At 39.4% G+C, this 15,565-nt stretch overlaps 1 protein-coding gene across 1 annotated transcript in view; it reads left to right on the forward strand.

Moving 5' to 3' along the window:
* The window catches only part of cacna1eb (calcium channel, voltage-dependent, R type, alpha 1E subunit b), a gene marked incomplete at both ends in the record, with an annotated part of 56,345 nt that overhangs the window by 36,325 nt on the left and 4,455 nt on the right, over window positions 1-15,565 (forward strand). The window contains 23 exons of the mRNA XM_083927929.1: window positions 1,264-2,034; window positions 2,447-2,691; window positions 2,933-3,074; window positions 3,201-3,330; window positions 5,765-5,824; window positions 5,979-6,085; window positions 6,564-6,575; window positions 7,414-7,510; window positions 7,612-7,772; window positions 8,077-8,214; window positions 8,335-8,536; window positions 8,633-8,797; window positions 10,574-10,684; window positions 10,810-10,890; window positions 11,154-11,273; window positions 11,368-11,433; window positions 12,406-12,497; window positions 12,610-12,784; window positions 12,874-13,001; window positions 13,347-13,443; window positions 13,996-14,101; window positions 14,641-14,748; window positions 14,834-14,934. Coding sequence (XP_083784055.1) covers window positions 1,264-2,034; window positions 2,447-2,691; window positions 2,933-3,074; window positions 3,201-3,330; window positions 5,765-5,824; window positions 5,979-6,085; window positions 6,564-6,575; window positions 7,414-7,510; window positions 7,612-7,772; window positions 8,077-8,214; window positions 8,335-8,536; window positions 8,633-8,797; window positions 10,574-10,684; window positions 10,810-10,890; window positions 11,154-11,273; window positions 11,368-11,433; window positions 12,406-12,497; window positions 12,610-12,784; window positions 12,874-13,001; window positions 13,347-13,443; window positions 13,996-14,101; window positions 14,641-14,748; window positions 14,834-14,934 — 3,415 coding nt within the window. The remainder of the gene's footprint in view (window positions 1-1,263; window positions 2,035-2,446; window positions 2,692-2,932; window positions 3,075-3,200; window positions 3,331-5,764; window positions 5,825-5,978; window positions 6,086-6,563; window positions 6,576-7,413; window positions 7,511-7,611; window positions 7,773-8,076; window positions 8,215-8,334; window positions 8,537-8,632; window positions 8,798-10,573; window positions 10,685-10,809; window positions 10,891-11,153; window positions 11,274-11,367; window positions 11,434-12,405; window positions 12,498-12,609; window positions 12,785-12,873; window positions 13,002-13,346; window positions 13,444-13,995; window positions 14,102-14,640; window positions 14,749-14,833; window positions 14,935-15,565) is intronic.

The following is a 15,565-nucleotide window of genomic DNA, read 5'->3' on the forward strand; positions in this document are numbered from 1 at the left end:
AATATTGAGGAGGACGTGTCCCCTGTGTCCCCCCAAAATCTACGCCTTAGTCGTAAGTCTCTGCAAGCTGATTTTTATACTATGTCTAAATGGGTAGACACCAGTAACTTCATGCAGGCAGGAAATCTAACATTTATATTACTTCAGGCAGTAATGTAAATGATTGCGCGATTGGCAGTTCATAAGCTAAAACACGCAAAATCCTTGGTAAATTCATGGTGGGTCTTTCAAACTCCCTAAAATCATGTAATAATGACAATAATAAACTTGTATTTTGTGTAATACATATCTTACCACAGAAAAAAGACTAAAAATATAGATACTATTTAACTCCATAAAGTGAAAAAAAGGCAAATTATCACCCATGTACAATGGCAGGTAACATGACACTGAATGTATCATTTGTTTGTTACATATTTGAATGTTAGTCTTTCTTGTATGTGTTGCAGCTATCAAGATGCTGATTCTAGTGTGTATTAATGTGTTTTGCTGGTTCCATCACGTTGTCTTGTTTTATGCCTGTTATGCGACACTGACCAAAATGTTGTGAATTTTGACATTCTGTCAGCTTTCGAAATAATTTGAACCTTAAATTAAGAAAATCTTTAATGGTGACGGATACAAAATGGAATGCTTTCTTGACATTATTAATCTTAAGGAACTGCGTAAACTGGATGATCTTCACCCACACTTGGCGCTTCCTTTACACATTTTGTTCGGTGTCACAACAAATGTTCTGTGTTTGTTGTAAAACACTAATGTCTTGTTTTCAAATAATCACTCATTGATTACATGGACAACAAAAGAATCTGAATACCAGTAAGTATAATTGTATGCATCTCCGTCACACAGAATTTCTCCCTTTTTCCTCAATTATTGAGATTATTTTCTACACTCTGTTTTTACTCCAAACCTGCACTTTTCCTTTTTTGTTCTTGTGGTTTTTGTTGTTTTTATCCGTCTTACCTCTCAGGTATCTTAATTTTTTTCATGTTTTGGATGCATTTGTATTTTTTAGCTTGAAATGTTTTGCATATTTTTCCATGGGAATTGTTTGTGTTACTGATTAACTAAGATTATGTATTCGTAAAAAAAAAAAAAAAGGTATGTCCCTTTATGCAACTTTTATTTTATTTGTTAAATTATTATTTTATATAACTGGTATGCTAAAGTAGCACAAGTCTTGATGTTTATTATCAACAATTCCATCAATGGGGGCCCGCTGCTTCCCCATATTGACATGAAATCTATTATGGTCCTTAGCGGGAGGAGAAGACCCTACCTATACAGGAAACGAGCCATCCACAGAGGCCGACCAAACTTCCCAGATGAGCCCGAGGACAGGACTGGGGCCGCCGATGAGCAGCCCCTAAATGGCTCAAACGCCTTTGTCACACGCCGTGAGAGGAGGAGAAAGGTTAACATGTCAGTGTGGGAGCAGAGAGCCAACCAGCTACGCAAACGTCGCCAGATGGCCAGCAGAGAGGAGCTGTTTGCAAGCCCTACGGAGGACACAGCTGAAACTCCCACCATTCCTCACAATGCCTCCAAACTCTCCCCAGAGGCCAGCCCGGCTCACCTGCCTGAGTCTCCAATGTCTGTGGGGATGCCCCTCCCAGAGCCCCCAATGTCCATCACCATCCCCATCCCTGAGCCTCCGACAGCTGAGCCTCTGGTGAACCTGAGCGAGGAGAAAACAGGAGGAGCTAACCACCGGGCCACAGGCGGGGGCAGGCACAGGATGGCCCGCAAGTTCAGAACCGGGCAGGGGCCGGACGAAGGGGCGCGACACAGACGGCACCGTCACCGTGATGCTCGCACTGAAGCCAAGAGTCTGGACTGCACCCAGTCGCCACATGAAGTGCCACAAGTCAGACGGTCGCACAGCCAGGAGAGGAAGATACTGGATGAGAGGGAAGAGAAAGATGACAATGATGAGAGAGAGAAAGCAGAGGCAGAAGGAGGGTCAGTCCAAGATGATTGTGGAACATGCATCATCAACCCATACGCAGAGGTTGGAGAAGACATCCGAAGGTAAGGCTGTTCTCATGTGTTCTTTGATGAAGAATAGTAATTATAAGGTTCAACACTCTGCACACTCAGTGCTGGACCAGTTTAAATTTTGTCAAGATGAAAAGTTAATAATCGTGAGGGGGGCATGAATGTCGGCACCACATTTCTTGGCAATCCATTCAATAGTTGTGAGACATTTCAGTTGTCAACGGTGGTTGACTGCTGGACATTGCTGCTAGCACAACTAAAAAGTCTCTTGAGGGATCTGACATTGCAGAATAAATGGATGTTTATCAGATAATTGTACGACAAGAAAAGCATAATACAACTATAACAGGGCTCTCTTTACATGAGTTTTTTGCACAGTCCTTTCTACGGGAAAGACCTATGTGACGATGATTTAAGTTCAGAGATCTTTTCTTCCCTATTTCAGAGACATTCCCGATCCTCCTCAGTGTGAGAAGCTGCTGGACTGTACCTGGTCAGAGGGGGATGAAGGCGGACACTCAGACCAAAGCATTTCGGTGGAGCCTGCCTTAGAAGCCACAGAGTTGAGTGTGAGAGCCATTGAATCTGAGAGCCGCCCAGTCTCCATCAAACGTGACAAGTTCAAACTTGCGGGAAGCGTGGCCATCGAAATGTCTGCCCAACCGCTGCTGGAGCTCATGCCCATGAAAGGTAGCGCTGTGATCCTTTCTCACTGAACACAATCCTTTACAGTGCATGGTAAAGTGGTATTTAGTGCCTGTATCACTCTGGATCACCCTGTGTAGGTGTTTGACATCTGATAAAAGTGCCACAGTAATGTTTTGTTGGACCAATCGTGTCAGTGACTCATATTGTTCTTTCTTCCTCGTAGCAGTCCATGCATAACTAAAGGGTTTTGTTCTCTCCTCTCACATCTCTGTCTGGGTTTTAGTGAACAGTAAAGAGTTGGAGGCATACCAGACGGATAAAGATGATGACACTGAGGAGGATGATGAGGAGGAAGAGGAGGAACCTCCGATTCCTCCCAAACTTGTAGCTCCAGATAGCATGTTCATCTTCAAGGCCTCCAACCCGTAAGATCTAAGATCAGATGAAATGCAGTAGTATTTGCTTATTTTTAATTTGAAAAATCTTTGTCTCTTTGTGTGCGCTCTTACATCAACCAACAATTGACATCTTCCCCTTTCATTGATCCGCAGTATCAGAAGGATCTGTCACTATGTGGTCACTATGCGCTACTTTGAGATGACCATCCTCCTCGTGATTGTGGCAAGCAGCATTGCGCTGGCTGCTGAGGACCCTGTGTGTACCAATTCAGACAGAAACAAGGTGACTGCATCCCCCTAAAGTGTGTATAGTTTTATTCATGATCTAGATTTAGATGAAGGATAATCAATTTGACACAGCCGTGCGTTATAGCCGAGTTAGAAAGAAGTGTTAGACTAAAGGCTGAGGGAAGCTCAAAACAAATAAGTTTGTACAAACATGTCGACCACATTTTCAGGCAAAAGTGCTAATACCAATGACTGTATAAAATATGGATGTAGTCTCTGTGACGTGAGCCATAGGTTTCTGAAGAGCAAAAATTAGGCTCAAAGTGAGTGGCTGCAGCCATCACCATCTTGGAAGTGTCTGTTCCGAACAGCCATACTCAAATTGTTCAAATGTGGATAACGACACACACATTTAGGACTGTTTCTCCTTAAATGCATTCATAGTGTTGCGAGTTTGTGTATATGAAGTAATTGTGTAAAGAACCAAAAAAGAGAGCTTGAGAGTCTCCACACAGCTCCACAGCTCCACAATCGCTGCATGAAGTGGGTGTGAATGTCTGATTGTCAGTTTGTGTGTGTGTGTGTTAGGGGGGGGCTGTTTAATCTGAAATGCACTTCATAAGCAGCATGCTACTAACACCTTAAAGAAGCAGTGGATGTCTGAGGTGTCAACTGATTTATACAGCAGTCATAAATTTAACCAATACAAAGGTCATGATCGGTCATTAAAGAGCATTCACTTGACATCACACCAGAGCAATCTGATGATGTTTACTGACCGCTGCCACATGTATGCATATACATCCTCAAGGAAGTAACTATTTCCATAAGACTGAAAAAAAAAGAATGAAAAATATGAACTTAATCATTCTGAAAAACTACTGAATAGGGTTGTTATACTTGAGTCTACACTTGGTCTCTCGTTCAGAGTTAAGTCCACTTGTTTTCTCTTGCACTTGTCTTGGTTTTGTGCCTTGTTGGACACAATATTTCTTGAATATACTTAAATTTCTTGAATTGAATTGAATTGATTTGGACACAGAATTGTCTCGACTACTGAGAACTGGTCAAGTTGTTCCTAGCTGCTGATTCAGGATCAGTTGTAGATGGATCATCTTGTTTATAGATCCATCCTAAACTCCTCAATCACTGCATTGGAAAGACACTGTTGCCTATTATGTTACTGAACAGGACTCGATTGTCTCTGGACTCGGTCTTGACTTGGGCTCGACTGCCTTTGGTCTTGACTTGAACTCGATTGGACCTGGTCTTGGACTTGATTCGATTAAGGCTGTTTTGACTACAGCCCTGCTTTCAGGTTTACTGTTTGATTTAAGCTTGACATAATAATGTCAGCAATACGAGACACATTTGGTTTCACACTCATACAAGGTGAGAATCGACAGTTTTGCCTGGGAAATAACTGTGCAGTTTGTTTTTCACAACTCTGTGTTACGGAAAATGTCAAGAGTATCCGAATAAACACAAACTAGAAAAATCTAAACTTTAGTATGAGAGAGACAGAGTAAAGAGCCACACTAAAGACACACAGTCCCCTTTGAAATGTTCCACACCAGCTACGCACTCGGCTGCCAGTCATTTCACCACAGACCCTGACTTGAAATCTGTATTGCTTTTGAAGGATAACAGAAGAATTTAAAGAGTAACTTAACACGTCCTGAAAATCTATTCTGCCACAGTGCACAAATGAAACGGAAAAGCTACTCACGGCTGCAAAATATCTTTATTACTGTATATATACAAAATAAATTGTTATAAATGTGCTGTTAGTATAAACTGTGTATGCAACCAATGGTATATGAATTGCAAACTTTTCCCGGTGAGATAGTACAGTATACAAACGCTTGACACTAAATAAATAAATACCCCACAATGCATTTTGGTAGTGACAACAACGCACTCGATAACTTTCGGTGAAAATGTGTTGTTGCTGAAACTGTCACTATATCGTGACAGCACAATGAGATGATCTACAAAAAAGTCATGTAGCTCTACCCCCAGTTTCTGCTCCAGAGCCCTCTCTTAATGGCATCTGCAAGATTTTTACTGAGCCTCAGGGTATATTGACAGCTTCAGCAATTATGAAAAAATAAACATTTTTATTTCAGAAAGTTACCTACTCAAGCTTTAAAAATCAGTCATTTTGTCACCTGCAACCATTGGGCTAGTTGCTCACCTTTTCCAGTAAATTAAGCATTATCTGGTGATGCCAGTAGAGCTGAGGGTGGCACAGGTTACCATAGTTACATGTTTCCAACTGGCAAGGAGGATCTACATACTCCTGTTTATTCATACAAAAGTATGTCGAACGATAGTATACATTTTGGGTATGTAGTGGGATTTTGGACAGAGCCATGTTATAGAATTAGCGTATGTCTGAGTGATACAAAGATAGAGTGCACCCTCAGAAAAGCCTTGATTAATAAATACTTTCTATTTGTATTTTTTTATGTTTGTAAATGTTTCAGGTCCTCCGTTATTTCGATTACGTCTTCACTGGAGTGTTCACCTTTGAAATGATCATCAAGGTGGGTAACTGAAACATACTGTATGTTCTCCACTTTGACGATACCAATCATACTTTTAATACATTTTGACGTTCTCTAGGTGTACTCAAAGGTGTTTCTATCCCCGTACGTATTAAGCTTCACATCTGTGCGGATTGTGCTGTTTGTCTTCTAGATGATAGACCAAGGTCTCATTCTGCATGATGGCTCTTATTTCCGAGACATGTGGAACATCCTGGACTTCATTGTGGTGGTGGGAGCTCTGATTGCCTTTGCTCTGACGTGAGTCACTATATAGTGCTGCCTGTCGATGACTAATGACTGACTCATTGCGGCAAATACTTTTCCAGAGTATACAGTATTGTTATAGACATCCTTCCCTCAAAGACACCTTTTGCTGTTTCAAATATGGAGGCATACATGGTCCTGTGCAATGTGTAACTCAGATTTAAGTGTCACTACGGTCTGAAAAGATAAAGATTTCTTTGTTATTTAATTTTGGAGTATACACATGGGTGGAGTGTGATGCTAAAAAACCTCTATGATATTTCTTTTTGTCGTCCTTCTCAGCATGAGTGTGCCAAATAACTTACTAAACCTTTTGTGCCTTTCGTTGTACCGTAGAGGATTGTATTGTATGTTAATTTCTCTGTTGTGAATATCGCTGTGATCCTTCGAGCTTTGCTCACAGTGTATCTCTCTTTATGCCTCAATTTTTCTCTGTTGTTCCTGTGGATTTTGTCACTGTTGGGGCTACCAGGAATGTGATGGGGTAAAAATTTCAGTCACACTAAATGTAAACGTCTCCCATAAGCATCTTGTATATTTATTGTATTGTTTTAATGTGTGTGTTTTTTTCCTTTTTGTATAAGCGTGTTTTGATTAGTTGTTGTGTCTTCTACTGTAAATCTCACCACACTGCAGAGCCCGGCTGGTATCAGGGGGTAACATTTTCGATAATTTGGGCACGCTCTTTTAAATGATAAGTACCCTCAAATTATGGGCAATAATCAAAAAAGCCCTTAAAGTTTTCAGTAAAATGTAACAATGGCTGATAACACATGATTGTGTCATCAGCCAAAGCCCAAAATGTATCCACATATCTCAGTTCAAACTCTAAACTTACTACACACACACAGCTCAGCTTGGGTTTAATACATGTACAAGGACAAATACAGAAGAATAAATACTATGAATTAAATGTGACCTTGATAGATGACATTGAGGTAAGTGATAGCAGTGCTTCTTGCCCATAATAACTTAAAACTATTGACCTAATTTGATGTACAAAGTCGTTTTTAGGCATAATTTCATGATTTGAGGACAAAAATGATAAACGTGAGTGAATTTATTACTAATTTGCTTTCACAGATATTAATTAAAAGTTACCAATTGTGCAAATTATCATAACCCTTACCCCTGACACCTGCAGGGTTCTGTACAAACACACTCCGTTCTGAGTTTCATTGTGTTTTTTGATATGCACTTGTGTTGACATTTTTACAAGTTTTTACTTTTTTACTGTTTTGAATATGTCTATGCCATGTGTCCTTGTGCACCAGCTTGAGTGTACAGCTATGTTCCTAAATGCTGTATTTTACTGTCAACAGAAACAACAAAGGCCGAGACATCAAGACAATAAAGTCCCTGCGAGTTTTAAGAGTTCTGCGGCCTCTTAAAACCATCAAGAGGCTTCCTAAACTCAAGGTATGATGTTAATGCCTGTAAACACTCTCCAGCTCCTTCTTTCACAGATCTCTAAAAGATTGTGCTTGCTTTGTCAATCATCTTGTCTTTCTTCTCTACAGGCTGTTTTCGACTGTGTGGTAACATCTCTGAAGAACGTCTTCAACATCCTCATCGTGTACCAGCTCTTCATGTTCATCTTTGCTGTTATTGCCGTGCAGCTCTTCAAGGGGAAGTTCTTCTACTGCACTGACAGCTCCATGAATTCAGAGAAAGAGTGCCAGTAAGTGGATATATCTAGTGGAAGAAGTACTCAAAACTGTTACTTAAGTAGAAGAAGCAATACCACACAGTAGAATATCCTTTGCTTAAAATGTGACTTGAGTAAAAGTACAAAAATATTACCATCAAAATATACCAGAGTAACACGGTAAAAGTATTCATTATGAAGAAGGTGGAAGCCGATTTCAGATTATTGGAATATTTTCACATAACGAAAAGATTGAATATCTTTCTCTGCATTCGAAAAGCTGGTTTAAAGTGAATTAAGTGAAACAACGACCTTTGGGCTGCTCTGCTTCCTACAGAGGCTACTACATTGACTACAGCAGAGACAAAAAGGAGGTAAAGAGAAGAGAGTGGAGGAGACACGAGTTTCACTACGACAACGTCTGCTGGGCGCTCCTCACACTTTTTACTGTCTCAACTGGAGAGGGGTGGCCTCAGTAAGTGAGATTTTTTTATTTTGGAATTTAAAGGATCAAAATGGAAGTAACCTTAATTGCCTAAACAAAAATAAAATAAAAGTAAAAACACTCTTTTCTCCCATTTTTATTTCTTGCTAGGGTCTTGCAGCACTCGACCGATGTTACTGAGGAGAGCATGGGGCCGAGTCGAGGGAACCGCATGGAGATGTCCGTTTTCTACGTGGTCTATTTTGTGGTCTTCCCGTTCTTCTTCGTCAACATCTTTGTGGCTCTGATCATCATCACCTTCCAGGAGCAGGGGGACAAGATGATCCAGGAGTGCAGCCTGGAGAAGAACGAGGTGTGTGTCGTGATGAAACATGTGTTAGACACATACGCACAGTTACATTCACGCGTATCCATTCATGTTTGTTTTGCTTTAATTTCTGTACATCAGAGGGCTTGCATCGACTTTGCCAACAGTGCCAAGCCAATGACCCGCTACATGCCCCAGAACAGACAAACTTTCCAGTACAGACTGTGGCACTTTGTGGCATCGCCCTCTTTTGAGTACACGGTACTCGTCATGATCGCTCTCAACACTGTGGTCCTCATGATGAAGGTAACTGTACTTTAAAAGTGTTTATCATGGTTGAATGTTATAGTGCTTGAGATGAGTAATCCATGACATCTGTATGTTCTTGTGTCTTCAGTATGTGGTAATCAGGGCCTGACATTAGCACCCGCTCACCCACCAAATGCCGGTAGAATTGGGCAGTGGCGTGTAACACTTTTACTTATCACTATGGTGGGTTCAGACTACACAATGTTTTTGTCTGTTAAGATGGTCACTGTGCCAGATATGCCTTGAGTTGGCTCAGAGACGTGACAGACTATACGTTGGTCCATGACCAGTCAAAGAACGCCATCTTTCACGACCAGCATGATGTCATCAGCAAGGCAGTTCTAGGTACTTCCAGGTACAAAAAGAAAAGAAACAATAGTGGTGTGTCCGATGCTGGCTGTCTTTTGTTCCAAAAAGCCTAGAAATGAAAGTACTGACTGACATTCCCTCAGTTTGACAATTCCACTTGCAGCTCCAACAATATATTTATCTTACACTTTACCATGTTTAAAGTTGAAGAAGGCAGTGTGCTCCATCTTGGAAGGTAAAACAAATATATTTGACGACTGTCGTGTTAAACATTTTGTGTTGTCTTGATTTGGTTGTTGACATTGGTCATATTTACATTTAAAAAACCATGTTACACTAATTATACAAGTAAATTGTAGCACAGCATAGTCATTTTAATCAAATGAAAGGTAAACTCCCAACAAAAAAAATTGGAAAATAGTGAGTGGCTAGTGACTTTGGGAAAGCACTAGCCACAGTGGCTGGTGAGCTTAAAGGTAAGGCAAGTTCATTTATATAGCACATTTCAGCAACAAGGCAATTCAAAGTGCTTAACATAAAACATAAAAACGTTTAAAAAGCTAATGTCAAGCCCTGGAATGTACTGTAATTAGAAGAAAACTACAAATGCTGTTTATTTTTCAGAGCTCTGATCATCCATCACAGTTTACAGGCTGACCTCTTGGCTTTTACCTGCCATACTTACTGTGGTTATGTACACTCATTGTTTTTTTCTGTGCAGTGAGGGATTAAGAGCAACATTTCAGATACACTCACTTTAGGTTTTACCTCCAAATAAAGCGGTTTAAGTAATCTGGCAGGTAAACTGTCAGATCTAGTTTCTTGCAGTGCTTTTTATTAGCATTTTGTTCCCAAACGTCAGCTCTTTGGTCGATACAATTTTATCGTAACCAATGGAAATTGATCTTAATCAGCTTTCCTACCTTAGAGCAGGCACTCATTTTAAACAATCTGTTATGTTGTATTCAAAGAAACCACCACATTTGAGACTAGAGACTTAGCGTTTCAATGAAAGAAACCACAGAATTCACTCATTTCTTTTCACATTATTACCATTTGTTAAATGTCTGTCGTCGAGGTTTGATTGACCTCACATATCTTAGATATCAAAACTTCCACACCATGTTTTTTTACTCCTTAAATTGCTGCAGCACCATATGACAATGATAAACGTAGATTCAAAAATATATATGAATACAGGCAATGAAATGTTGGGATTACCAATCTCAAGCAAGTTTTAAGTGTCTGCAGGGACATTTTTATACCAAACTGAAATGAATTGAAACCAGTGTCTGTGTGGGATCTACAAATGCCAGCTATTTCTAGGAAAACGGTTGTCAGTATTATGATCTATGCACTATTAATGGGCTGAAACATACATATCCATTATTATGAACTTATGAAAGTGTGTGTGGAGGTAGATGTCAGGTCGGGCAGTGAATTCAAAGTCCTTTTTTACTTCAGTACCACTCGGCCCCGACAGCCTACGACATGGTCCTAAAACACCTCAACACGGCCTTCACTGTCCTCTTCTCCATGGAGTGTATACTCAAGATCTTGGCGTTCGGTTTGGTGGTGAGTATTAACACAAGAAGAGATACATCAAAGGCAGAAGCAATTTAAATCACATCTAGCTCCACTGGTAAAGAAACTGTCTATGTTGAGTCAAATTACTGAAAATCATTTTTCCTTTGCCACAGAACTACTTTCGAGATACTTGGAATATTTTTGATTTCATCACTGTGCTTGGCAGCATCAGCGAGATAGTTGTGGATTTACAGGTAAGACACTGCCAAGACACCATTCATTTTCACAATGTTGTGACCCTAAAAACAGACTGGAGTAGCCAGCGTCAAATGCAGCATTCATTCTCTCCAAATTTCCCTCATGTGTTACGATCCCTGCCTCCAGACACAACTTAAGTCATGTTGTGATGAATTTCGCCATCTGTGTTTTACATCCTGTCTCTCCCTTCTGTCTGCCACTCTCTCTCCCTCCCTCCCTCTCTCTTGTGTCACCCTCTCTCCAACCATTTGTGCGTCAGTCGGTGAACACCATCAACATGAGCTTCTTGAAGCTTTTCCGGACAGCCAGGTTGATCAAGCTGCTGAGGCAGGGTTACACCATACGTATTCTGCTTTGGACCTTTGTACAGTCTTTCAAGGTCAGAACTTTAACAATCTGATTTCTTCTCACCTTGATTCCACATTTGATTTTTTTTAACGCAAAGTTTTAATTCACTGTCTTTGCTCCAACAGGCTCTTCCTTATGTCTGTCTTCTCATTGCTATGCTTTTCTTCATATACGCCATAATTGGAATGCAGGTATCCTTTCACCAGTATTTCACAAATAACATAACACTCACAGCTCCCAGTTGAAGTCAAACACAGTTATCTACAAGGCTTCTGTACACTTTTATGATAAGATAGATACGTGGGGCTTAATTGTCATCCATTTTTATACTGTACAGTACAGTACATAGAGGAGTGGAGTAGTGTTTCCCTGGTCCTGGTGCAACACACACAAAAAACAACAAGATACAAAAACAGATACAGAACGAGATACAAGACGAGGTACAAACATATAGGGCAATAATAGAAAAACATAAATACCTGTAGAGAAAATATAAATACAGATAGTTTTTGGGAACAAATGCACAATGTGTGACTGAATTTATAGTGTATGCTTTTCTATCTGATGTCTTCTCAGTTTTTTAATGGGTTTTTACGAGAGCCCGACCAATTTTTGAGGTGGAAAACTCACTGATTACTGATGTGGCAGCTGAAATTGTGCATTTTTGAGTTGGATTGAAAATAGACATTTTCCATGTTGATTGTGCACCGATATAACTCTGCAAATGTACCCAGAAAGTTGCTTTCCTAAACAAATAACTACTACTACGATCAACCAATTCTATTTAAAAAATAAAATTAACACAGAGAGAAAGAAAATTTGCTAAATAAAGATAATAAATAAATAATAACTTTAGTATCAATCAATTGCTGAGAATTTAAACTAAAATATACTGTATGCTCAGATGAATGCTAAAATGAATAATAAATAATAATAATAATATATATATATATATATATATATATATAAAATATGTCTGTAATAGGCCAATAACAACCAAAAGAGGTCATTTGAACCATTTATTAATATAACTGATTGCTGCTATGGATGTATTAATATTTTATTTGGACATTTTATGAATGTATGGACCTTAGGAGGATTACAACTACTGTGGCAGAAGCTAATCGGGATCCAGTGAAATAAACAAAACCTGTTTCCTCCAGGTATTTGGAAACATCAAGCTGAATGATGAGAGTCACATCAATCAACACAACAATTTTAAGACCTTTTTCAGTGCGCTGATGCTGCTCTTCAGGTGGGCTTATCAAACAATGATGCCTTCAGTTTCAATTCTCGCAATGCACTTTCCTTTCTAGAAAATGGATCTTGATTTGATGTCAACTAGGTGTTTGTGTCTAAACCACCAGGAGTGCGACAGGGGAGTCCTGGCAGGAGATTATGCTTTCGTGCCTGTCAGGTCAGGAGTGTGAACCAGACACCTCCATCTCCCCCCTCACCACGTCTCCAGACCACGAGGGAGGCTGCGGAACTGACTTTGCTTACTGCTACTTCGTCTCATTCATCTTCTTCAGCTCGTTCCTGGTCAGGGCTCCACCGAAATAACACTGTTTACACATTTGTCATTGATCCCAGTAAAGGACACTGCTTTTCTTCATTGTGTCCCTTTTTAGATGCTAAATCTGTTCGTGGCTGTAATCATGGATAACTTTGAGTACCTGACGCGAGACTCCTCAATTCTGGGTCCCCATCACCTGGACGAGTTTGTTCGCATCTGGGGGGAGTATGACCGTCTGGCATGGTGAGATTTGATCTTATTACTGCTGCACTTTCACATGTTCAGTTTTCTTTAGTTCAACATTCATGTTCTATCTTCATCCAGCAGAGGGCTGTCAAAGCGTGTGAAACACATTTTTCAGTGCAATAAGCTGTCATGTTTAGCACAAATCGATTAAATTCAAGTGCAAAAGAGAATCTAGAGTTCAGAAATAAAAATGTTCTAAAAATCTACAAGATTACAAAAGTACAAGACTGTGAAAAGGGAACTTGCTTTGTCTTCATCTGTGTTAGATCTGAGTTTTACAGCACTTTTCATTAACCTCTCCACCTTCTGCTTCTGTGCCTCCCCTTACTCATCACTCTGAAGTGGTCGTATTCACTACACTGCCATGTATGAGATGTTAACCCACATGTCACCACCCCTGGGCCTTGGCAAAAAATGTCCTGCTAAGATTGCCTACAAGGTACTGAAAACATCACTTTTTTAAAGAGAGAAGATCTGGATGAAATTAAAACTCATTTAAAATCCTGTCTGCTATATAATATAAATCCATTATATATATTTATTTAATTATAACCCTTATTTAACTAGGATAAATATATAAAACAGAAATATGAATTGTCAAAAAGGTAGATTCAAGGAAACATACCAACAGATTGTTTATGAAGTCAAGGGTAATACAACTGAAGGGTTTTGTTGGATTCAGTACTTTGTTAGTTATGTTTAAGGCCAAAGCAGATTACTGCCTGAACATTTACAGAAGTTGTTCAGGTATTGTCCACAGAAAAAAATTAAGAAATCATTTTAAAACACAGTTTATGCAAACTTCATTAAAGCAGATGTGTATTTTAGTGGTGGAGTCAAACTGGAAATTTCAGATGTCCAACAATTTACGATAATGTATAGAGACTAAATCGTTCTGGGTGGCATTTTGTGCTGGAAGTTCACACTGAGAAATAATTGAATGATTGAATCTCCTTCTGTCTAATTCTCTCCGTCACTCGTTGTCTGGCAGAGGTTGGTGTTGATGAACATGCCTGTGGACGAGGACATGTCCGTCCACTTCACCTCCACGCTGATGTCGCTCATTCGCACAGCTTTGGACATCAAAATAGCTCGAGGTCAGAGTCACTAATTGCTTGTGATGCTTGTGATATGGCATCTAAGGGTTCAACTTACGATTATCTTCATTAATTGTTTTATTTTTATAACAGATTTGTCGTTTGGTCTATACAGGGACCTAAAATCATGAAAATGTGATGACATCGCATCGCTTGTTTTGTCCGACCAACAATACAAAAATAAAAATCTATTAGTTGCTATCAAACAAATGCAGAAAATCTTCACAACTGACAAAGGTGTTAGTTTGTTAGTTCATAGTTAGTCATATTATAATTAGTTGACATTGAGTGATTACTGTTAGTTCAGTTGGCGAAACTTGGTTTCACATTTGTAAATCACAACATCATATGTGAAACTAACGTTTTCACATGAAAAAGATTGCATTTCACATGTTTGGTTAGTTTATTTTTACTTTCTGTGCTTGAAAGGTTGCATAAATGAACTAGTCGATTATTCGATTAATCTTACAACTTTTTTTAAGCCGTTAATTTAACATATTCCATTTCTCAAAGTGGCTGAATGTGGATGTTTGTCACAGGTGGTGAGGACCGTATCGCTCTGGATAGTGAACTACAAAAAGAGATCAGTATAATTTGGCCTTATCTTCCCCAGAAAAGCTTGGACCTACTGGTACCTATCAACAAAGGTCTGGCTTTATCTATGAAGGAAATACTCAATGTAAACCTTAGAGACGAGCAGTAACAGTTAATTTAGCGTGTCTGCCTTCACAGATACGGACATGACGGTGGGGAAGATCTACGCTTCCATGATGATAATGGACTACTTCAAACAGAACAAAGCCAAGAAGCTCAGGCAACAACTGGAAGCTCAGGTCAACTCTGCATGCTGTTATCAACTTCCTCACCCCCGGTTTCACTATAATATATGCAAAGAAAATAGATGCATAAATAGATTTTTTAAAAGGTGGAGAAGGAAAACAAAAAACAACCAACCTCACTGACAGCCATGTCATCTATCACATGGGTTCTGTTATAATTTCATCTGTGAGTACTATGGCACACATATAAGGTACAATTAATTTGATCGATTACTATTATTATAATTATTATTAGAGGAACCACCTGCATGTATTCTGCATGTGCTGCTAAAAGCTGTGCATGGATGAATGGACATCAATGCTCACTTCTACAATTGTTCAGCCCAAAATCCATGGAGGAAAAGAAAAATTGAGGAAGAATTGCAGTCTTGCAAAACAAGAATCAAGTTCCTTCAAAATTGGCCATATTTCTTAATCATTCATTGTTAACAAATACAACTATGAAGACAGAATGGAGATATGCAGAACATACTTAAATGTCCCACATTGTAAAAAGTGAGATATCTGTGTATTGTTTTATTATAAAGCAGGTTGGGGGGCTATATAAATACAGTGAAAGTATCAAAACGCTTCTCAGAGAAATGTACACAACCCGTATTCAGACACTGTGCCTTTAAACGCACCG

The sequence above is a fragment of the Echiichthys vipera genome (assembly GCF_963691815.1).
Source record: "Echiichthys vipera genome assembly, chromosome: 15".
In the NCBI taxonomy this organism is placed as follows: Eukaryota; Metazoa; Chordata; class Actinopteri; order Perciformes; family Trachinidae; genus Echiichthys; species Echiichthys vipera.